The sequence below is a fragment of the Nestor notabilis genome, unplaced genomic scaffold, assembly GCF_000696875.1.
Source record: "Nestor notabilis isolate BGI_N333 unplaced genomic scaffold, ASM69687v1 scaffold5109, whole genome shotgun sequence".
NCBI classification, from domain to species: domain Eukaryota; kingdom Metazoa; phylum Chordata; class Aves; order Psittaciformes; family Psittacidae; genus Nestor; species Nestor notabilis.
The window spans coordinates 1,220-24,863 of NW_009942219.1; the positions used below are offsets into that span (position 1 = coordinate 1,220).

The window sequence follows — 23,644 nt, forward strand, 5'->3', positions numbered from 1 at the left end:
AGGATGTTAATCTGAACCTTTTTGTTTTCTTACCGATCCGAACAACTCCTGTTTTGGCTATTGTGTGTCTCTTGCAGACCCAACTTGGTCCTAGGCCAACTTTAGAAGAGATGTTGGTTTTTTTACTACTTCTTCTTTAACTTTGTTGCTATTAAACTGAAATCAGCAAAACCTGATTGAAGATGTTTGGTTGGGTCTTTGATTAAATAATCGTTTCTGTGTGAGTGCCTTAAGTTTTGGATGCACAGCACACTTGTCAAGTGCAGTAATGTACATGAGTAACACAAAACCAGTGTGGTTTATTGTTGGAAATGTGGTCAACCGACTAAGGAGTGTGAAATCAAGTTGGGATTCCCAAGTTCTGTCTTTAGTCACTGACATGCTGTGTGGCATGAAGTCAGTGTAGTGGAGCTTGACTGTGCAACCATTGCTTTTGGGTTTAAGCAGGGAGTATGCTGAATCATTAACATTAGGTTATTAATATATGTATTGCTTTGAATGCCTTAAAGGCACTCTTCCTGTTGAAGAGAGAAACAGAATGTCTTGCTTGGATCTGTTACAGTTTTAAGTAGCATCCTCATGGATAAAGCTTTCACAGCTCTGGTCTGAGTCCAGTGTTTATGTGGTCAGTGAGATACACCTCTGCTGCTACTGCCTGTACTGTGCATGTCCAGAGCCTGCAGACAGAGCATCTCCATCCAGAGCTGCTGCTGAGGCATATATCACTAGAAGAAGCAGTGTTAAAAATGGTAGAATAAACTTGAATGCTACTAATGCAAGTCAAAATAATCCATGTTTCAAAGTGGCCTTACTGCCTGTAAATCACAGAATAGAGACTGAGACAGCAGTCTCCTCACCTTTGCAGAGACAGCAGAAAGTTAAGCTTACTCTGTTGCTTGTTCATTTGTAGAAACAGCTGTAGGTTTGACATTTGTCTTCTTCAGGGCTTACAGCCAAGAGTTAATGCTAATGAAAGTAATGCTTGTGACATGCCTAGAAAGCTTTAATGGGTTAGTTGAGATGTGTCTTTGAGCAGTCATCATCAAGACACATTCGGGTAAAAATCTGTATCTGCTACGTCATACTAATAAAAGTGAATGGTGCTCAGAACAGGAGCAAATACTGGCTGTGCTTTGATAGTTGAGGAGCAGAGATGGGTGTAGATATTAAATAACAAAGAGACAAGATGAAGGTTTTTCTCCAGTATGGTTTAAAATGAAATGAAGGCATGTTAAGATCAAAGTTGTGTTCTGTCCTCTGCAATTTCAATGTAGGTCTGGTCTTGTTGGAAATTTGCTGCAAAGATTGGCTTAAGAATTTGTGTGAACCAGGTTCTAAATGAAATGGAGTGGAATGTTATGAGGGTATTGTTATATCATAAAAATGGTTGAACTGTGTTATCTCTGAAATCTTTTTGCCTTGATTGCAGGGCAGCTGTCTCTTGCAGCTGGGCAACGGTGTGAACTTAATGGATCCAGGCTTCCAGCAAAAACTGGAGGGTGAGAAGGAATTGCTTCGCCGTGCTATACAGAAAGAACTGAAGATTAAAGAGGGGGCAGAAAACCTGCGCAAAGCGACAACAGACAGAAAGAATCTTGTTCATATAGAGCATGTACTGAAATCTTCCAACCGAAAACTGGAGCAACTGCATTGGGAACTTCAGGAGCTTAACGCAAGGATTGTAATAACAGACAAAGAGGAGAAGAAGACAGGTAGGTCTTGGGTCATGATTGACAGGAAAATTCTGTTATAGTGCTTCAGTATTAATAGATATTGAATTGTATTTTTCTGTTGAGAGCTCAAAAGTAGTGGGAGTTTCTTCTGTTGGTATTTAGCTGATGAAATGATTTGTGCAGTAAAAAGTTGAGTATGGGGCAATAAAAGTGGAAGAAGGCAACAGAAGAGATCTATGCAAGGAGAAGACCATCTGAGTGCTGCACACAGGCAACATTCAGGCATAGGCTGCAGGTGGAATTGAAGAGATTTGAACAGTTTCTGGGCACTTGGTCAGCCAAGTATCTGACAGGATGAGTGAGTATAAAAAATTCAAAGAGTGTTTGTTAGGATGGGTTCATTGATAAACTAAGAAATACTAACCATCATTTGAAATAGTGTTTTGCAGTCAGTTTTGTAGACAAGACCTTTTTGTACTTTCTTTTATAGCCTAACCTTATTTTATAGTGTCACCTGTCAATAACCCAATGAAATGACACAAGATAAGATGACTAATGGTATTGATTGTATTGTTTGTGCAGATGGATCGGTGTCTCCAGATCCTTGTCTCTGGGAAAGAAGCCCAGACCCCATGGCAAGGAAGGTTGAAGCTCTGAAAAAACAGCTGCATGTTGAAATGAAAGTGAAACAAGGAGCTGAGAACATGATCCAAATGTACTCGACATCCAAGGTAAGCAGGAATAAACAACCACTTGAGAACACGGATTCCTGGATTGAAATTTGTATTTGAAGTCCATACACAGAAACTCTCTCTGATAATTGGTGTGTGGAAGAAATAAATTTGCAGAGATTGTTTGGCTGAATCCTAGTTCTGCATTTTGGTTCTCAGCATAGTGAGAGCATGTCATGTTGCTGCACAGGACAATCAATACTGTGACTGTGCATTAGACTTACTGCAACATGGTACAGATTTCAAGAATTTAGCAGGAATCAAAAAGGGATTGAATGGTGCATGTTTCATTTGCCAAGAACTTAATCCAACCTGTAATTACTGGATATTAGGAAAAGGCTTTTTAGAAAGTATAGTTTGTTCCACTTTGGCCAGTGATGCGGCTGCATGTGCCTTTTTCTGACACATCAGGTGGTGATGACTGTGAGAGGTGAGTTATTAGGCCAGACAGTCTGGCAGTTTTGATCCTTTTGGCAGTTCTTACATTGGAGATGCTGCTAGTGCTTCTGCTCTTGAATGGTGCTTAGTGGTATTAACAATAGAACTGGGAATCATGTTGGTTTAATGTAGCCACGTAAATCCTTCTGTAGTCTCAGTGGAAAGTGTGAGGTACCTAGAGAGCGAGTAGCTCGTGTTATTGTTCTCAAACAGATGAATGGCCCTTTGGAAGTATCAATCTCTTCCCACCAGCTACGAACTCTACATTACTACTTTGGTCTAGATGCTTAACTTAGCAGTCCGAATGCCAGCATAGAGGTGTTAATGCATCTGTCCTCAGTGCTCATAGTGACTCCAGATTAGAGGCAGATTTGAGCCAAAGTATCTCATACGAAGTGGTGTGGTAGAAGTGCTATCTCTAGAAAAACTGTTCCAAGCCTAGGAGGGTAGCAAGGATGGTATAACAGGTACATTCTGTCACTCACCTGAGGAAAGAAAGCTAGAAAAAGCATTGGTATTGTACAGTGATGCTGTGATATCACTAGGTTGTTTAGGGTAGAGCACAGCATATAGTATCTTTCTATGTGAGAAAAGATTTCAGAGGTTTACTTGTTTCACATTCATCCCACTGTTTGAGTTTGGTGTAACTGTATTTAAAAGACAAAGGATAATTATAAATACAATCCAAGCATATTATGAAGCTTAATTCATCCAGACCAGCAGTGTAGAGGGTTTTGGTACATTTATTTGTTAAAAACCTCTGTTCACAAAACACTGTAAACACAGTTAACCAGTGAATCACAAGTCTCAGTGATTGCAAGATTTGGTATTAACTGGACATCACCTTCACTTGTCCTTTCCCTCTACAAACAGAGGGGTAATGGCTTTAAACTTAAACAGGGGAAGTTTAGGTTAGATATAAGGAAGAAGTTCTTCACAGTGAGGGTGGTGAGGCACTGGAATAGGTTGCCCAAGGAAATTGTGAATGCTCCAACCCTGGAGGTGTTCAAGGCCAGGCTGGACAGAGCCTTGGGCAACATAGTTTAGTGTGTGATGTCCCTGCTCATGGCAGGGGGTTTGGAACTAGATGATCTTAGGGTCCTTTCCAACCCTAAATATTCTATGATTCTATGATCTCAAAGTCCTTGATCCTCAGAGGTTTCTCCTTTAGATAACTGCTTATGTATGCTATTTCAGAATCATTTATGACCTTTCTTGCAGGTACCACCTCATCCTTGTATGTGAACACATCATTGTAATCCACTCTTGATGAGCATGGTTCCCTCTCTGCCTATGCTTTCTTTTTGGCAGGAGCGGAAGCTGCTGGCTACAGCTCAGCAGATGCTTCAGGACAGCAAGACAAAGATTGAAATAATCCGCATGCACATTGGGAAAGTATCTCAGTCAGCAGGAGGGATGGAAGATACAGTGGATCCAGCAGGTAGGGTGTTTTAAGTAACCGATACAGCCCAGAACAGATGCAACCAAAGCCTTAAGATCCACAGGGCTCAGTCAGTTCTCATCCTTGCTATGTTTTATTTCCCAAATGGCCAGTGAGGATGGGGAGCACCATCAGTGCTTTGGAGCTGCGTATTGAGGAGCTGAGACATCACCTGCGCATTGAAGCTGCTGTAGCTGAGGGGGCCAAAAATGTGCTAAAGATCTTGGGAGGGAGTCGGGTACAGGACCGCAAGTTTTTTGCTGAGGTAAGCACTTATTCAGGCTTTCTCGAGAGGATGGTTTCAAGCTTCAACATTAGCGATTTAGCATGACTGAGTAGAGGTAACTGAGAGTTATTAATCTGGAATTTCTTGCCTCTCTGAGGACAAACTGGGATCGCTTTCCCTTCTAGAGATAGCACTCCTTCAGAAGTGACACTGATGGAGTGATCAGGATCTATGAGAAAATACTTAATCTTGTTCCTTTATTAGTAAGGTGTTATCTGGTCTTTTTTGGAAGCTTACTCTAGTAGTTCATAAAGGATTAATAGTACCTTGACTGGAGCTGTACGTTGTTCTGCTTCATATTGCCAGGCTCAGGGTCGTTTGCAAGAGTCTTCTCAGAAGATTGACCTGCTGCGCTTGTCCTTGGAACGTCAGCTTAGTGAGCTTTCTCCTGATCATCCAAAAAGAGCACTCATCAAGCAGGAATTAGTAAATACATCCTCCCTGGGAGCTCAGCATGGCAGCATCCAACCAAGTTCAGTTGTCAAACCTACAGCCCTTACAGGTACATAAGTGCTGCATAGCACTTTGTTGTGAGGAGGATAGAGGGAAAAATGAGTTGCATTTTTTCTCATTGTTGTAATGCCTTTTGTTACATGGGGATTTGCTTTTCTAGCAACTGGATTTATGCCTTCTAGGCCAGGCAGAGCTTTTCGGTCATACAGATTTGCAATCTATTTATCTGGGGTAGATTTGAGCTATTAACCAAGAAATCATGAATCTGAGAAATTCTCAGACCCTTGTGAGGACAAGGCTGACTGGAATTATCTTTTACATTTCACAAACATGGGATGAATGTGAAGATATAATGGTAATAATATTCTTTACTCTCCTAAAATTCCTCAGGAACATTGGAAGTGAGATTGATGGGGTGTCAGGATCTATTGGAAAACGTTCCAGGACGTTCCAGAATGACTAGTTCTTCTCCCATCTGTGGCAGCCCAAGTGATTTGAGATCCCTTTCCCGAGCACGAGTTGGCCTGGGAATCCATGGCCGTAGTGTTGCAGGGAAGTACCTGCGGAATGAAGAGCCATGTAGTGAGTTTGGGGTTCCCTCTTGAATCGTGTGGCATATGGGGGCTTCTCATCATGGTATTGGTTAGCCTGGTATGAATGTAATTATAAGATACCTGTTTTCTGCAAAAAGACAGAATTAATTGCATTATACCTGGTGCTCCTAGTACTCTTCTGTAAATTATATTTGTTCGGGCTATTTGCCTTCAGCATGAGAGATTTTCTGTGGTAAAAGATTATAATCCATGTTTTCTCCTTTGTTCAGATGAGGTCCTTGCTATTCTCAAAGTGGACAATAAAGTGGTTGGCCAGACAAACTGGGGACCAGTTAAGAACCAGGCATGGGACCAGAGCTTTGTCATTGAGCTGGACCGGGTAGGTGTGCCCCAGATTCCCTGTGGTGTTTGTTTTTCCATTTCACCTTACCTGATTTGCTTGTTTAGCTGCCATTCCACTCGAGTGAACTCTGCATTGCTGCTGTCCCCACGTCCTTTTCTGCACCAGTTACCTTAGCGTTCCCCTGAAGGCAGCGCATCTCTGGCAGAGGTTCAGCCTGAACAACATCTGTTGCCCTCTCCTTATCTGAGCAGTTTTATTTCACTTACCAGCAAATTGGCTCTCACAGGCATTTCTGAAATGGGGAGCCATGACAGCCATCTTCACAGGGTCTGTAGTTAGGATGTAAAAACATCAGAGAAAGCAAGGAACAGAAGTATTAAAGAAGTTTCTTATGCATACTGTTTATTTTACAGATTTTATTTCAGTATAAAGTATGTACAGAGAGTATGTAACTCTCTTCTTTTTCTTTCTGTCCCCCTCCACTTACCCATCCCACCAGTCTCGTGAGCTAGAGATTGCCATTTACTGGAGAGACTGGAGAGAACTTTGTGCAGTGAAGTTTTTACGTTTGGATGATTTTCTTGATAACGAACGTCACGGGATGTGCCTCCCACTGGAACCCCAAGGAATGCTTTTTGCAGAGGTATAAATGCAAGCTTTGTTTCTTTTTCAGAGGATTCTGCTTTGGGTGCTTGCCCTGAAAGCAGTTGTTCAACCCAGGATACAAGGGATGGAAGGAGCAATAATCTAGAAGTGTAGAATGACACCTGAAATCCTTTTGCATCAATCTCTCTTATAAGAATAAGGAACATCATGATATAATAGATGTACATATGCCATAGCCTGGAGTGACTCCTCAGCTGCTCCACTCTAATTATATGTGTGTGTGCTGAGAAATTTGTTGGTTTTGATTTGCTTTCATTGTGAGTCATTGGTGACACTTTAATTAAACATATGGCTTAATGGTCAGAATTGAATCACAGACACTGTAGAATCAGAGATCCCCATTCCCTCTGGGAATGCTTATTTAATGATCTTTCCGAGGTGAATAGTTTCAAGTATCATCAACGAAGAGATCATCCAGGTAATCCCTTAAAAGCCACAGTACTTTCTCCTTCGTGTTGTGATGAAGATTCCTGTGGTTATCTTTCCAAAAGCAGGATCTTGACCTCATGTACCAAAGAAGTGAGGAGAGGAGGCAAATTTGGTTTTTGTTTTGTGGGGATTGTTTTTGGTGTTTCGGTTTTTACTTCTCTGCCATGGACTACTACTTTTTTTTACCCTACAAATGGAAGTGGTCTTTATGCATGGCTTTACAAATCAGATTAATGATGTTTTGGGATATTAATTGGTCTGGGTTTTTTCTGCATTTCAGGTAGTAGAAAATTCCTACATCTAAAACCATTGCTAAAGTAACAGATGTTTAGAGGGTGAAGCTAGAATAACACAGTCTGAAGTCTATGTGATTTACTCCTAACTTACCAAACAGATAGGAATGGAGAATCTGATGAGAGAGCAGGCATGTGTGAAGGTTTATGTTCACAGTGTAAATGAAAAATCCTGACAAATCCCCTTTGCTTCTGTGCCAGGTGATGTTCTGTAATCCTGTCATTGAGAGAAAGCCAAAACTGCAGCGACAGAAACGCATCTTCCCCAAACAGAAGGGTAAGCTGCTGGAGAGCTGACTGCTTACTATGTAGGTGAGAGCAGGGGTTTGCATAAGCAGGCTGGTGTGCTCTCCTGTCCCACTAAGTTTGTAAGATACTAAAATGCTTGCTAATTCCTGTAAATAGGTGGGCTTTATTAGAATGGGAAAGTCACGAAACATGGAAGCTGGCTGCAGCCTGGTGTGTAATGTGATAATTGTCATGGTGTTTCTATTCACAATTAACATTGTGAGGAAGATATAATCAAACAGAAAGGTAAGCTGCTGGAGAGCTGACTGCTTACTGTGTAGGGTGTGTAGGTGAGAGCAGGGGTTTGCATAAGCAGGCTGGTGTGCTCTCCTGTCCCACTAAGTTTGTAAGATACTAAAATGCTTGCTAATTCCTGTAAATAGGTGGGCTTTATTAGAATGGGAAAGTCACGAAACATGGAAGCTGGCTGCAGCCTGGTGTGTAATGTGATAATTGTCATGGTGTTTCTATTCACAATTAACATTGTGAGGAAGATATAATTACTAGCTACTTAACAGCCTCCTTAGCAAGATCAGGGACTCAGGCTGTACTAATTTAACCAGTGATGCTGTTCCTCATGAACAGAGTTTGGAAGGTTTTCAGGAAAACTCTGATTTATAGAAAACTGTGGCCTGAACAGGCTACTGATTGTCAAGTCTTTAGAGCTGGCATCTCAGATTAGCAGTTCAGGGTCTGGAATAACTTGCATACTTTCTTCTTTGTCTGCACATTCTTTATTGTGAAACTGAGGAAGGTAAGACTTTACATACCAAGTACTCCTGGCAGTGGGGATAAATGAGATTTTATATTTATATTCTTCAGGAAGTAGTTAAAATAATGAAAACATCCCAAATGTTTTACTCTTTTTTTAAGACAGTTTCAGAAACTTTCTGTTACAAGCTCCATGATTAAAATGCAGTGTTGAAATAGAAGAAAACCTGACTTAAAATAAGGTTTTAGTGTTTTATGCAATTTCTACTTGAGGATTGTTATGATATTCTATTGAGCTGAACTTGGGTGAAATAGTAGAGCTGTTTCATCATCATTATTAATCTTTCTTCCCAGGGGAAAAAAGCCCATTCTCCCTGAGGTGGGCTCCCTTTTTGAATAACCCATGGGTGTTTGGGTGAAAACAATAGTTTAGCAGTACATGAGATTGTAATGTGTAAGTTGTTATATCACTGGTGTTTTGACTCTGACTCCTCCAGGGAAGGAATTTCTCCGAGCTCCTCAAATGAACATAAATGTTGCTGCTTGGGGTCGCCTCATGATGAGTTTCCTCCCTCCATGTAGTTCCATGGGCACCCTGAGTCCCCCACTCCATGATCCCATTCACACAGACTTCTCTCCAGTTCCCCCACAAAGTCATGTTGATCCAATGTCCAAATTGAGTAGGTAAGTCATGTTCTGAGTGTTGCTGGATCACACTCTGAAACAGGTATAGGATAGATCTTGAAACTTGTGTGCACTTTACTAAGGTAGAGGAAGATACCGATGAGAAGAATGTATCTGAGGATCTTAATTCAGATTTTAAGTGCTGCCTGAATTGATGTACTTTTAGTGGGGTGTTCAATATGCTGTGGGTAGCTCTGAATTCTTGTTAGCAGTTGGTCTGGTTTCCAGAATTGCTTTCCTAGCAAGCAGTGTGTTCCAGAGCCAGTGGAACTTCAGCAGCTTTCTTTACCTCTGCAGGGAGATCTGTGGGCAAGTGGTGATAAATAAACACTGTGATACTACAAAAAAAAAAAACACCCCAAAACAAACCCACAAAACCAACAGAACTAAAATAACAGCAAAAAAACAAAAAAGGAAAAAAACCCAAACCCCAAACTTAACCAAAACCAGGTTTCCAAAAGGTACTTTATATACACAGAAAGGTGTTCTGGGTTTGTGCTGTAAAGGAAAGAAAATTCCACTCATTAAGTGTCTTCACCAGTCTAGTAACTGAACTGTATGCAAGGTCACAATGTGATTGTTGTAGTAAAAATGCACTCCTCTTTCATGAGGTTATATGTACCCCAACTACTAGCACAATGGAGCACTCAGAAGGTACGTAGCATAGAAGGTACATAGTCTCTAAAAGAGACTATCCCTGCTGATTCACAAGACACAGAGAAGCTGAAAAAGAAAAAAATCAAGTATTGTGTTGCTGTTAAAATCAAGACTTCCTTTAAATTCTTCATCATAGTGACTTATTTTTACACACCTCTCTTTCATTAATTTTTGTAGCATCAGAAAGCTATTGTTGGGTTGTGACTTTAACCATCACCAATTTAATAGCTCTTTTTCATTCATTTAGGAGGGCATTTCTTGATACTTCACAGACTTGTGGTGTGTATCAGGGAGTCCTGTTCTCCAGTGTATGGGCTGAATTAATACAGAAACAGGGTGCGTGTGTACAATGTTCTGTTCTAAAGCAATCTCCTTCATCTTTGCCTTACGAATGTAGTGAGTTTCCTGTGGCTAAGCTCACATTTGCTGATGAAGCACCACCCAAGCCTCCACGCCTGTTCCAGACAGCCAACTCCAAAGAATCAACCCCATCTCCTGCAGATTCTCCGGTAATCATCAGAGCTAACGGGGACACCTTTTGGTGGCTGGTTTTCTTTCAAGGCCCAGTTCTTATTTGTTTCTTACTGGAGAAATCAACTATACTTTAGATGGGCATCTCCTTATCAGCTGGCTGATCTCCAGGGATTCATGAATCCAGTGAGCTGTTCTGACATGGAATCTTTGCAAAAGTGAAATTGGGTGTTCAGGGCAGGAGTGTAGAACAGATGATTGCACAGAGAAAGTGGGGAAGGAAGGTCAGCAGGCTTGTAGGACCAGATGAAGTTTTTTGTCATTAGAGAAACTGGGTAAAACCAAGAAGAGCTCTACATTTCTGACAAGAAGGAGCAGGAAAATTGTTTTGAGTAGTATAATGGTTAATGACCTGTGTTCTACCACATCTTACCCTTTCTTATTTGGCTTTGGTGGTAGAGGAAGCTGCGTTCTTTGATCATTGTGACTCTTTCTGGGACAGGAAATGTCTTTTTTCTAGAAGGGAAATGTTTTATTCCAGACTTTTAAAAGTTTTTTTGCCTATCAGAAGAATGCTTGTACATGTTATGTGTGACTATAGACAATATGTTTTCATGCTGCTTTCCTCCAAGGGACGGGATGGATGAGCAACTGCAAGAACTTGCCTGTGGTTATGCTGGTTCATGACAGAGGAGAAAATTTGGATATGGATGTTCAGGTCTGACTTGGTGATTCCAGATTCTGACATTTTCTTTCTGTTCTAGCGTCTGAAGAGGCTGCATGTTGAAGAGAAGTCCTGCAGCTCTGCTATAACAGTCCCAGCATCTCCAAGGTAACTCTGGACAGCGTGGGCTGTCTTGGGTCACAGATCAAAGAGGCACTGGGCTGAAATTTTTGAGCATGCAGTCTAAAATTCAGCTCAAGGCATACTTTGGTTTCTCAGCAGCAGCCTCTTAGTGCTGAGTGTAGGCAGTACCATGAAAAGTCTACTCTGAACTTGTACAAATGTCACTCGTGCTTATTAACCCCAGCATTTAGCCTAGTGATAGACTGTACATCACAGTGTAATAGATTATTTGAGTAGAAGTCACTTACCTGTCTTCAAGTGCTTCCTCGTTTGAAGTTTTATGGTGTAGTATATTTAGACGTGTCTGTGTTCTAAGGAATAAATTTCAGACACATTTTTGCTCTCTCTCACACTTCTGTTTCTGTTGATACACAAGATACACTGTCTTTCATTTACATAGGGAGGCATAAACCAGTAAGTTGGCTGTAGTCTATGGCAGCTATATATACACAGTTTATATGTAGCTAGGATATACAGCAGTAAATACACCAAAAACAGGACAAGTAAAAAGAAAAAATCTTGTTGAACAAATAGTGACCAAAAAAGCACAAAGAGCAAAATCTATCAAAGCTGATCTTGCAATTCAGATCATAGAATTATCTTCATAATTTCATCATCACTTTTGAGGGGTCTCATCTTCAAAACTATGTCCGGCACCTGCCTACCCTCTCTCTGATAAGGCTTGAGTCCTTCATGGGTAGATACTTTGCTCTTTGTTTCACTAACTGGAGGTGTCTGGAGTGTCTGCTGCCTTTTAAAGATGATTCTGGACTCAAGTGTTTAGGATGTGGGTTGTTTGTTGGGGTTGGTTTTAATTATTTCCAAGCAATTCTGCAGCCTGAGTTTCCCTGGTAACACCTTGAGGCTGACACAACATTCTACAGCATCTCTTTGTTCAGCTACTTTTTTTTTTCCAGCAACATCTTATGTCTGTTGTCTCACCATGTTTCATTTCCAATTCTTGAGAGAGAACTCCTTTCCTTATGCCCTTGTCCTTCCAGCACTTGGTATATGTGTTCATGTCTGATTAACACAATTGCTGTTGAGCCTGCTGAAAGGAGTGAAGGCAAAATTGAATTTTACTACTTCAAGGATGGGGGTGGAGGGGGAACTAATCCTGTTATGGGAAGTAACAGAGAGAGCAAGCATTGGAGAGTCAGAATTGTTGCTCCTGTTGCCAGCAGAGATTAAAGTCAGACTGCTGCCACTGAGAGCAGTTTCCTTGTGGTTACCTGCTGCTTTTTTCAGTGGCAGAACAGCAGCAAGCCTAAGTTTTCAGGATTTCATCTTAGGTGAGGAGTGGTTGACACAGCTGTTTGCTTTCCATTTTGCTATACAGAGCTTCTTCCCCTAACAGAAATATGTACTCCTTACTTATCTGTTTGTGCATCTTTTGGGTATTGTCTCAGCAATTCTTCTTTGTTTGTTTGCAGGAAAAGGACAGTTCAGGTTGAGGATTTTCACTGCATTGCTATGTTGGGACGTGGCCACTTTGGGAAGGTAGTGTAGAAGTGTACACACTGTGGAAGAGGGCAGAGGGACCGTGGCTCTGAAGATGGGCCTTTGCGTCAGAGTCCAAATAGAAACGTTGCAGTACAGAAGAGTTTTGTTGCAACACAGATGTACAAAACAAACCCAGCCTGACCACACAAGCAGCTGGTAACTTGTTAACAGTAAAAACTCCTGAAGATTTGTGGCTTCAAAGCCTGGAGAAAACCATCCTGGGAGTGCTAAGTCATTTCAGAAAGCACACCATGACCATTCCTTTCTTTTTCGTAGTGGTCACTAGTGGAATAGCTCCATTCCCCAAAACGGTGCATAGTTGCTTGCTGTGAGAGTTCTCAGGTGCTCATGAAGCACTGCACCAGCTGCGATACTACTGTTTGTGAAAAGAATATAACTTACACTGACATCCTTCTTGACTGCTGCAGCACAAGGAGCAGGAAAAGGTGCTCAATTTTTGGAGTTACTTAAGCTTGGTGTTGAGAATGACTCCCACTGACACAAACTATTTCTATCCACTCCAGACAGTCAAAGTAATCCAATAAGAAAGTAACAGATTTGTTTAAAGTAGAGCTTTTATGTTGTCTTTCAGGTACTGCTGGCCCAATACAAGGCAACTGGGAAGCTGTATGCTATCAAAGCCTTGAAGAAAAAAGATATTATTAGGAGAGATGAAATTGATAGGTGAGCTTTCTTTAGAGATGGTACTATTGCCAGAGGGTACTTTAACACACCTATAATCAAATGTTAGTAGGTATGATGTGTACTGGTCATGGCACTATTAAGGTTAAATATGACCTTGAGTAACTAAAATCAGGAGTGAGGAAACGTTTAACAGTGCTGCTTTCTGCCTTCTGGTGGAATAACACCTGCAGAACACTGTAAGACTGAAGATTTGGAAGTATGTAAGATAAATACCATATTAGCCCTCACTTTTTATTTCTCTAACTGAAGCTGTAAAGATTTTCTTCTTCATCCTGTCTCTCTCAGAACAGGCTTTTCTGCCAGGTTTTAACAGTGACATTTTCATTCTTTGAATCCTGGCAGCTTGAACTGTGAGAAGCGAATATTTGAAGTGGTCAATTCTTCTGGTCATCCATTCCTGGTGAACATGTTTGCGTGTTTCCAGACACCTCATCATGCTTGTTTCGTGATGGAATATACTCCGGGTGGTGATCTGATGATGCGCATACATGAAGATGTCTTTCCAGAGCATGTGGCACAGTGAGTTAGAAGTAGTGTAGTTTCCAGGCACTATACATCTTTAACTTGATTCTCACATATATTTCCTGGTAACTGTTCCTCTCTTTTAGGTTTTATACAGCCTGCGTAGTCCTGGGGCTCCAGTTCTTGCATGAGAAGAAAATTGTTTATAGGTAAAGCAGCAAAAATTCACATATAAGACAGTCCTGCAACTTGAAAGTTGATTTTTCCTGTAGCTTTATGTCTGGAGCTCACTATCTTGCTGGGGTCTCTAATCTTTCTGTCTGTCTTTGTTTTCCCCATCGCCTGCTATTATCAGCATGTTCATCGTGTTTAGAGTAAAGAAAATCATCTAGAAGCTATTCATCTGACATGTTACAGGTGATTAATCCTCTCTGACATGTCAATACATTCTGGGGGGCACCTGTAAGTCACTGCTTTCTTTTTTACTGTCATAGTCAAGTAACATGTCGTGCTGTTGTGGGGTGCTCTTTTCCAGATGAATAAGCCCCACCTAGCTCCAAGCTGCTTTCTGAGCCTTTCATTAAAAGGAACATATCAATAAATTAAGGGGAATCTTACAAATAATACATTATTTAAATCAAATGTAGACTTTGCTCAATTTAAATTTGATTTTATTGACATGAAGCTTCCACCTCTTGCACAAAAAAAGATGTTGGATGGCAATCCTAGAACTTTGTCCACTATTTTCTTTCCTCTCCTTCACCTTCAGGGACCTGAAATTGGATAATCTGCTTTTAGATGCTGAAGGATTTGTGAAGATTGCAGATTTTGGATTGTGTAAAGAAGGTGAGTGACTTTGGTGAAGCTGAAATTGAACCATCAGAACCAGTTTAGGGGCTCAGCTTTAGTAATATGTTTGCAAATACAGATACTGAGGTGGTTGTGTGTAACTTGCATTGATCCCCCTCTTAAAAACAAAACCCACCAAAACCAAGACCTAAAAAACCCAACAAACCAAACAACAAAACACCTCCACCTGTCTGGCCATGATGAACTTGGAAAAAGAACTTTGTCCTTTAATGTTCAGGAAACTTACAAAGGAGTTTACAAGGTGTGTGTTTGTTCAAAGGAGCCAGAATATAGGATGCTACAAAATGTGTAAATGAGCAATAGAATCTGCAGGGAGTTGCCTTGTTTCTTCTGTTTGTTTAAGCACTGTCTGTATATTTCTTATTTGGAGTTGTCAGGGGCCTCAGGTTTCATACCTCCTACTGGTGTTTACAGACATTAAAGAGAACTCTTGCCTGGTTAACATTAGATTTTCAGTGCTAAGCTGTGGCTTCCAGAAGGTGAGGCTGCATGTGAGCCATTTGTGTGCTGGATTTCGCAAGTGTTCTTTTCCTACAGGAATAGGTTTTGGAGACCGCACAAACACCTTCTGTGGCACCCCTGAATTTCTGGCTCCAGAAGTCCTTACAGACGTCTCGTACACTCGGGCAGTAGACTGGTGGGGATTGGGTGTGCTCATTTATGAGATGCTTGTTGGTGAGGTAAGACCTTTCTTTAAGAGGATCTCCCTAAACAGTTTTGGGGCAATAGCACCCAACCACCTGAGATAACATTTTGCTGAATGTAGTCAACTGTTAGGACTAAAATCACATTTTACTCATTCGTAGTGCTTGCCAAACTCTAATTAATCCATACAGTTGTATGCTGTTCTCATCCCTGCTTAGTAGAGAGGAATGGGTGCTATGTGGATTAAATAATCAAGTGTCCCAATTGCAGTCACCATTCCCTGGAGACGATGAGGAGGAAGTCTTTGACAGCATTGTCAACGATGAAGTCCGGTACCCACGATTCCTTTCATCTGAGGCACTTTCTATAATCCGGAAGGTAATGGGCTTGATGGGTCTCTGGGAGCCTAAGGAATTTGCATTTATTGTGGAAGTGAATCCAGAGGGGCTCTGTTAGGACTGGATAACATTTGTGCCTGTAATCTGGAGCTGCCTACACAGACTAAGGAAACATTTACACATGTGTTTCCTTTCCTTCCCTTTACATAAATGTTATTCTTGTGTCTAAGGATGACTAAGCAGACTTCTTACTGGGGGCTGTGGCTGCCAAGTCTGATGTGGAAAAGTGTTGATTCAAGGGCAGGAATGTCAAAGTCATTCAGTCGGAATGGCTTGATCCGGTTTTTGAATGTGACCCAGTAGTCAGAGGTGCACAATTAAGATGAGATGCTTCATGCAGTTTATAGCAAGTATCTTACTGATGTGGGTAAGTTGTTTACAAAGAGCTAGGTCTGAGCTAGTACTAGCAGATTATGACCTTGCTGCAAAGTGAGAATGAGAACATACTGAGGGGTCAGTCCATCTCCTTTCTTCTGTTTTTCTGTGGAACGTGATTTCTGTCCACCCTTGTTCCCACTGTTTAATTTTGAACTGGTATTTCCTGCAGCTTCTTCGGAAATGTCCAGAGCGTAGACTGGGAGCAGGGGAAAAAGATGCAGAAGAGATTAAAATCCAGGCCTTTTTTAAGGTAGGAACTCACTTTATCTCTCCTCATCTCTTGTGTCTGAGCTGAGAGTGATGTGCTTTCTGTTGATATGAAGGTATATTTCCTATTAGTCATCAGTGAGATCTTAGTGCTAGCTTCTGCTGCACCTCAGTGCTCTATTTCAGAATGTGTTTCATGTTTGGAATGACATCTCACAAGAATGTTTTCTGGGATCTATAAGCTCCCAGCACTAGTTTATTTCTGATTGTGATACTTCTAGGTACAAATACACCTACCTTTTGAGCCATCAACAACATCTCATTTCATAAATAATCTTAATGTCAATTTGGCCTGTTCACTTCCTTCTCTTACAGGGGATTGACTGGGATGCCTTGTTGGCCAGGACTCTGAAGCCCCCTTTTGTGCCCACTTTAAGAGATCCAACTGACATTAGCAACTTTGATGAAGAGTTTACATCACAAAAGCCCATCCTTACTCCTCCAGAGGAGGTTGCTCTCCTAACCCGTAAGGAGCAGGCTGTATTCAAGGACTTTGACTTTGTCTCCAGACACCTTTTAGATGTTTGACTCCTGAGCTATAAAAAACATGAACAGATTGTTACCACCTTGAGAGAGCGAACAGAGGACTTGGCACGAGCAATGGAAAAGTCAACAGAATTCCTAGATCTGGTGGTAGCGCTGATGACCCTGGGATGAGAGTGCCCCACAAGCCGAGTTAAACTGCTGTAGTTTTTTCAGGCTCTTCTGTTGGAGGGATACTGGATGTCAGTTATTTATAAGGAGCAATTAGATTTTGCCTGGATATATCTTCTGCTGCCATTGAATATAGATGGAAATTTGGAATTTACAATGGACTTAAGTTAATGAAATCAAATAATCTCTGCAACCCAGGTTACTCTTTGCAAAAAGCCTAAGTAAGTAGCATGGCTTTTTAAAGTTGCATAGTAGCAGAGGGAATGGCCACTTCTCAACTATGGTCTAGAAAAGATAAAAGCTATACAGCATTCCCTCTTTGTAATGATTTTAAGCTCATTCCCACTCATAATTATGTGTATGCTGGAGAAGGAATGGATTTTAACACAACCAAGGCAATGATGTTTGGGTTTGACAATAATCCAAGTCTCTTTCTACTTCTTTGAGTATGCTAAATCTCAACTGTTGTTTTTAATGATATGAAGAAGCCACAGCTTTGCACATGCTATTCTTGAAAATAAAGAAACCTTTCCTTATAATGAAATTTCAGCTTTTCATCTCCTTTGTGTTAGCTGAATGTTTCGGGTCAGGGCTAACCATGTTCTGCCCAACGGGCAGGCCTTTATTTTTCTCTCTAAATGTTCATGGTAGTATTATCTTTCTTCCTTCATTCTCTCTCAAGTTGTCTGTGTTGCATGGTGTCATCCACTGTCACAGACAAATGATTGCAGTCAAATTGTCTCTCCACAGATGTTATCAATATGTATCCTGTATCTTTTGGTGGGATAGTTAAATAACAACAGTGTTAATACTGGAAAATCAGTAAGTTAAAGGTGATCTCTTTTGCCTGGTAACGTGTTGTAATTATACTTGGTAAGATACATTTTTTCCTCTTAAATTCATAATATTAGCTTGTTGGGCAAAAAAACAACCCACAAGGGTATCTAGAATGAAGCATCATATTGATGACAAATAGGGACACACAGCTCTTACTCTTTCAGAAAGTTTGTCTTCAGCAGAGGTAGACAGAAGTTGAAGCAATGCAATTGTGCTGTGTCTGGAGATAAGGCTTGGGTGCAGATAGTGAGTTGTCACTATTACATCAAGGCTGGTCAAGAATTCAGAGGTAAGAGCTTTCTTTGTGCAAAATAGATAACTCACTGAATCTAGAATTCATCTTTTCAGAGCCAAGTATAACTGCACCTGAAAATCCCCACCTCCAAATTTCCTTCATCCTCCAGCTCTGCCTTGCAGAGTAATGGCCCTTTTAAAGCAGGGTATGCATTTTCCTCCCCCTTGTTTGAACCGTACTGCCTGGCTTGCTGTTGGTCCCCAAGAGTGTTTTGTGACTTTTCTTATGGTCAAAGCCGTTGTGAAGTGATCAGTGAAGTGGATTGTTAGCACAGGTGAAACCTAGAACTTACGTTCAGAGAGAGACATATAACCAAAAAAGGCATATTTAATATTTTAATTTATAAAGTACAGTAAAACCCCCAGTAAATTACCATCCTGCTGCATTTTAAAAAGAATTACCAAGTGGAGCAAAACTATGTGTTTTGAGCTGTAGTATCTGCTGAGAAACTTCTATTTGACTGATACCTGAAGAACCAGGAATTGCAATGTGGCAGGTGAGCCACACTGACACAAGTGCAGACTCTTTTCTGGATGATCTGCCACTGTTACGAAAACAATTCTTAGTGTTCAAATATCCCTCTATTAGGAGTTTCTACCCTGAACTAACCAGATGGAAACAGATCACAAATACTGGAGTTGGTAAAAAAAAAAAAAAAAGAAGGGATGCTTCTGCTGTTGTTAAACTGCTTTTGGACTATCATAATGTGATAGCGATTACACTGTCCTCCATGAGTGCTCAGCAGCTTTAAACCCTGAGCGCATCTTACCAGTGCTCTTGAATTGGTGTCAATTCCTGAGCCAAGGCAATTAAGGCACAAAATAATTCTAATGAAAGGTTTCTTTTGGTGCTTTTGTTTGGGTGGTTTTTTTGTTGTTGTTGGTTTTGGTTTGTTTGGGTTTTTTTTTTTTTACAGGAAATGGTCAGGACACACCACAGCCTTTTCTGCTTTTAAAGCTAAAATTCTTCATCCTATACTTCCTTTAGTTCATTATGAAAGTCTGACCTTTTATTCTACTGGAACACAACTAAGTTTGCTGCTGTCCTAGAAAGCTCTCAGCACTCCCTCATCTCAGTGAAACACACAAGAGCTAGAATCTTTCTTCTTGCACTAAAACTTGGTATTCTTTGATAAAAATCTTACTAGTATGTTGAGGTAGTAGTATTGCTAACAGTGTTACTTGAGCTAGGCAAGAAGTACCCACCTCTGCTACGGGTTCTCTCCCCACAAGCTACAGTAAAGGCCTGAGCATGAAGTTATCTGCAGAAATAATTCTGTAGGTAAGTATGTGTGGTATCATTCTTTGCTGACTTGATTTAAAATAGTCTGTGAATTGTTAGCAGCACCATCAGCTTAGAGAAAAAACCCTTAGGAAGCTGGTCAGGGCATCACAAAGTATAGGCTAATTATCTCATAAGCTGAATTTGGTCTCTTACAGCTGTTTCTCATGCACATTAACACTATTAGAGCCTCAGATCTTTGTAAAAAAAGCATTAAGTTGAGGCATGTGGTCAGAATGAAATTTGCCTTTGACTGTCCAAATATTGACTCAAGTATTTCTATTACGTGCCTAACATTACTGACAAAAGGCACTGCAGTTCTCACAGTGAGAACTAGGTTGAAAGGCCACAGGAATTACATTGATTCTGGCTGGTTTTGTCTGTAATTGCTGTTCCCTGGCAGCAAAAGGAGAGGGAAACTTTGGGGAAGTGAATGTGGATGATCACCCTGCTCATTTATCTTTTCTGGGGAGATGTGGATGCAGTTACAAAAGGAAGTAAGTTTAGAGAGAGACCTTTGCTCCATCCAGAACTCACCTTTCTGGCCTTCCCAGAACCAGTGTCTCACCTTTAACAGTGCTATTCATACGTAAAAAAAAATAACCCTGACTTATCCTTGAAGTGTAATTTGCAGGACGAACAGGTTGTGGAACAAGTTGCATAGTTCACGATGTACTAAAGTTCCATCTAAGGCAAGAGCAGCAATTGCATTAGCAAAGCTTTACCCAACAGCTGTGTTGGCGCTCTACCAGGTAGGTGCTGCTGTGACTAGACAGGCTCATTGTTCCTGTGAAAATACATTTTCTCCCATGCAGTGAGGTGGCACGAACAGAAGAATCTCCAGAGATTGAGGATTACCCCTTGGTCAAAGGGATTCTCCAACTCGGAGTGTCGCAGGTAGGAGATGCGATGATGTGACATGAATTCCCAGGTGGTGGTGTTGCATGAGATCAGATAGAGGTGTGAAATCAGCAGCAGCAGGACAACAATGGTGAATATGACTATCAAGAGAAAGGATGTGAGGAGGAAAATGTTGTGATTCAGCCACTCCCAGGACTGTTCAAAGTAGAGGCCTGACCTGTCAATTCAAACAGCAATAAATTTGTAGTTAAAAATGTAGAACTAGTTCCTGAAGCCAAGCAAACTTGTTGGAACATGCAAGTTTGTTCATAACTACTGGACTTCTGATAATCACATTCTACAGAGAGTTAATATACTATAAACTCTTAAGAGACTGCACCAATAATGACATATTATCTAAGAAGTTTAAAAGATACTGGTTCCCCTGACAGCTGAGACAATCATCTTTGGTTAACTCCTCTCCTGAACAGGCTGAAACCCTGTTGGTGTTTCCAGTACTTGGACTTGTAAACCAAGGTCTTACTACAGTAATTGAAGCAAAATCAGCTTTTGTACTGCTGTGAATTCTGGTAATTAAAGATGAACAATGAAACCTAAGTTATCAGATTCTGCTCAGCTACTGATGAGCTGTGTCGTCAATCTTGATGAGCTATGTCATCCCCCCAGACTAGGGGCTCCAGGATGCAAAAGAGGGTAACGATCCAACGCCAACAGTTACTGCTTTGCTCTACATAATCCCTTCCATGGGACTCCAGCAGCATCAGAACATTCAGCCATCTCAGAGGTCAGAGTGCTTCCTCTAGGCCTTACCAAGCAACCTGCCCTCCCCACAGCAGCACGACAAGCTGCACGCTCAGGTAGACTATGAAGAAGGGGTGATTCTTTTCTCCTATGCAGTTCTCAATCCAGGGACAGTGATGGTCATAGCGGCGCACGCAGTGCTGGCACAGCTGGCAGTGCCTGGCTCGCATCGGCTGCTGCAAAACACAAACCAGCAAGAAGAGAAGAAAACCACTAGCAGTAGTCTGCTAGTGTGGTAGAAGAGACCATCACGTAAAACTCCCTTCCTCCACAGCGGTACTGTCCCAAAAGCACTCTTTTTGGAGACAACAGCACAACATACATTGCTAAGACAACTAAAGGGGATCGTGATCTTCCTGGTACAGATCCAAATGAATGAGTTCCAAATCAAATTATTCTCCCACACTACTTCTAGCTATGCATTTTCTTTTTTTATCTACCTATTTATAGGAAGTCCAGTGTGTAAGGGAGGGAGATAGAGCCAATCAGTCTATTCAAGGCTGATGTGAAAAGCTAAGACCACCACTATTGAATAAAGTGGGCAGGGATGGGATGTTTTTACGAGAAGTGTCTCTGCTTCACTCACACAGGCAAGTGGCTCAAGTGCCAGGAATAGAGAAGATGAAAGATCTGGCTGAGAAAAGTGTTGTCCTAGGATTTGTTCCCCAAAGCGTATATATGTTTTGACAGCTTTTCCTCTTGTTATAAGCTCACTTCTCCTGGTAGATATTCTTCAGGAGTTTATGGAAGCTAGGATAATGGTTGATTTTATTACGCTGATAAGGATCACTCCGAAAACAGGCCTTTCCAGGCTTTAGGCAAACTATTTTAAGAGCTAATTTAACTGCTCTGATTTTTCCTTCATGCTGTCTTTTACAATGTTTTGTTGGGTTTAGGCCTCCAAATGACAGAGATGCCAACAGTTTTTGTATGTCATGCTTGGCTGCCTTTCTCTCTACCACAGTATCTTCAAAATAATCTTTTTAACAATACTGTAAGGTCTGACTGACATGGCAGTAAGAATGTAGCAGAAGATCCTTGTTTCTGTAAGCCAGCAGGGAATTGTTTCAGCCCTGGAAAACCAGCAGACATGCCAATGTCTGTTGCTACTTCTTTAGCTACACAATTCCTTTGGATCACTTCAGTTCAGGACTGTATTGGAATTCAATTTGCTTGCTTACTTTTTCTGTGAGTTTTTCAGCAGAAGGGTCACCCTTTGATAGAATTAACCAGATCTGCCATGCCTCCAAACCACTGAGCAATGAGCAGCAATGACAGGCCAGAAAAACACCAGCAACAGCAGCTGAACAAAGAGGTTGCCAAAAAATGTAAGCTTGGAAATTGCCCATCCCATTGTCTTTTAGCATGTTACAAATACCTGCCTTCACCATGAACACCTACCTTCACCATGCAGTAACCACAACGTCGCAGCTTAACATTACTTGGAACCAGGGGTATCACTGTACTTTGTTCTTCACTTTTGGCTGCCTACAAAGAAAAGAGAAAGGAGTGACTGAGGAGGGTTTTGTGTGCTGCTGCTGTGGCACGACTGAGCTGTCTGTATCCTTTTAGTTAGTAGTTACACAGTGCTGGTTATCTCTGTCATTAAGAAGGTTAAAACAGAGTAATTCCTTCGAAGCTCTATAGGAGCTGCAGACAGTTAAGGTAGAGTGAGAGAAAACAGGCTACTGTAACCAACAAAAGAATGTTTTCAGAGAGACAGAAATAACTATGGGCAAGACAGCACACTGATCCCAAGGCTACACTTTGGGACAAAAATAAACACGGTTAGGCTTCACTTCCAATCACAATAATGGTATCTTTTCAGTCTAAGCAGTGCTACTTATTCTTACCACAGCCAACATGTGCTTTAACGATGAATGATTAAAACTCACAATGCTTTTGTCCTACACACTTTGTAGGCAGTTAACCTGAAGCAGCTGATCTGTTACCGAAACTTTTCATCTCTATTTAACTTCACTGTAACTTGTTTGTACATGTCCTTTTGGAGGGCAATAGATCTATAAATAGTTCAATACAGCTGCAGAGAGCGCTTTCTTCCAATCTTGCCATTTGGCTTTTTGCACTTGGACCACAAAACAGGTCACATATACATTCCATAGGGTACTGCAGCCTCTGATGTGAGGGAGGACTTGTGCTCAAGTGGCACAGTGCATTTAGAAGAGGAATGTGGTGTAAAAGATGCACATAGAATCTACTGCTGTTATAGAATATGGAGACTGTCCATCCTGATCTCCAGTCGTCTGTGTATGTTTCCTTTAAGCCAAGTGCAACAGAAACAGTTTCAGCTTGTTCTTATCTAACAGAATGGGGAAAAGAAAGAAAAGCCTATAGATTTTACAGCCTCACCAGTTTCTCCACTCATGAAGTGCTACTCTACCTTCTCTTCCTCTTCAGCCTTAACAAAACCCGGATCCATGAGAGACACCTTGAAGTACAGCAGGACCGAGCACAAAACCAGCGAGACGAAGATCAGCGGCTGCAGCAGCTCCCCGCGCTCCTCTTGCTTCTGCAGATCTGAAAGGTACCGCAGAAAAGGAGCGCGGTGCTTCCTTGTGAAGCGCTCAGGGTTCTTCTCTCTGCCCTCAACAAAGGGCTCCCGCACCTACGGGAGGAGCAATGGGGGAGGCCGGTAACGGTAGGGGCTCCCGAGCGCCCCTCAAACCCCCGCTGCCCTCAAGGCCCGCCCGAGGGTCGAGAG

The 23,644-nt window shown here is 41.4% G+C and overlaps 2 protein-coding genes across 2 annotated transcripts; one reads left to right on the forward strand and one right to left on the reverse strand.

Annotated features, from left to right (window-relative positions):
- The first annotated feature begins 1,468 nt into the window (after positions 1-1,468).
- On the forward strand, positions 1,469-16,896 carry LOC104400776 (serine/threonine-protein kinase N2-like). The gene is made up of 21 exons (XM_010021276.1): positions 1,469-1,712; positions 2,256-2,404; positions 4,154-4,283; positions 4,397-4,548; positions 4,876-5,071; positions 5,413-5,604; positions 5,846-5,955; positions 6,419-6,562; positions 7,509-7,584; positions 8,804-8,946; positions 10,013-10,156; positions 10,883-10,950; positions 12,399-12,465; positions 13,061-13,152; positions 13,516-13,692; positions 13,782-13,844; positions 14,405-14,481; positions 15,043-15,185; positions 15,421-15,528; positions 16,096-16,176; positions 16,509-16,896. The coding sequence occupies exons 1-21, from the start codon at positions 1,469-1,471 to the stop codon at positions 16,719-16,721; spliced, it is 2,769 nt and encodes a 922-aa protein (XP_010019578.1). The 3' UTR covers positions 16,722-16,896.
- A 3,077-nt stretch (positions 16,897-19,973) lies between these two features.
- ZDHHC12 (zinc finger, DHHC-type containing 12) lies at positions 19,974-23,548 on the reverse strand (the record flags this gene model as incomplete). Its single annotated transcript, XM_010021277.1, has 4 exons — positions 19,974-20,338; positions 20,932-21,098; positions 22,324-22,410; positions 23,324-23,548. Coding segments are annotated over 4 exons (789 nt in total), but the record flags the coding sequence as incomplete, so codon positions are not given.
- Between the last annotated feature and the right edge of the window lie 96 nt (positions 23,549-23,644).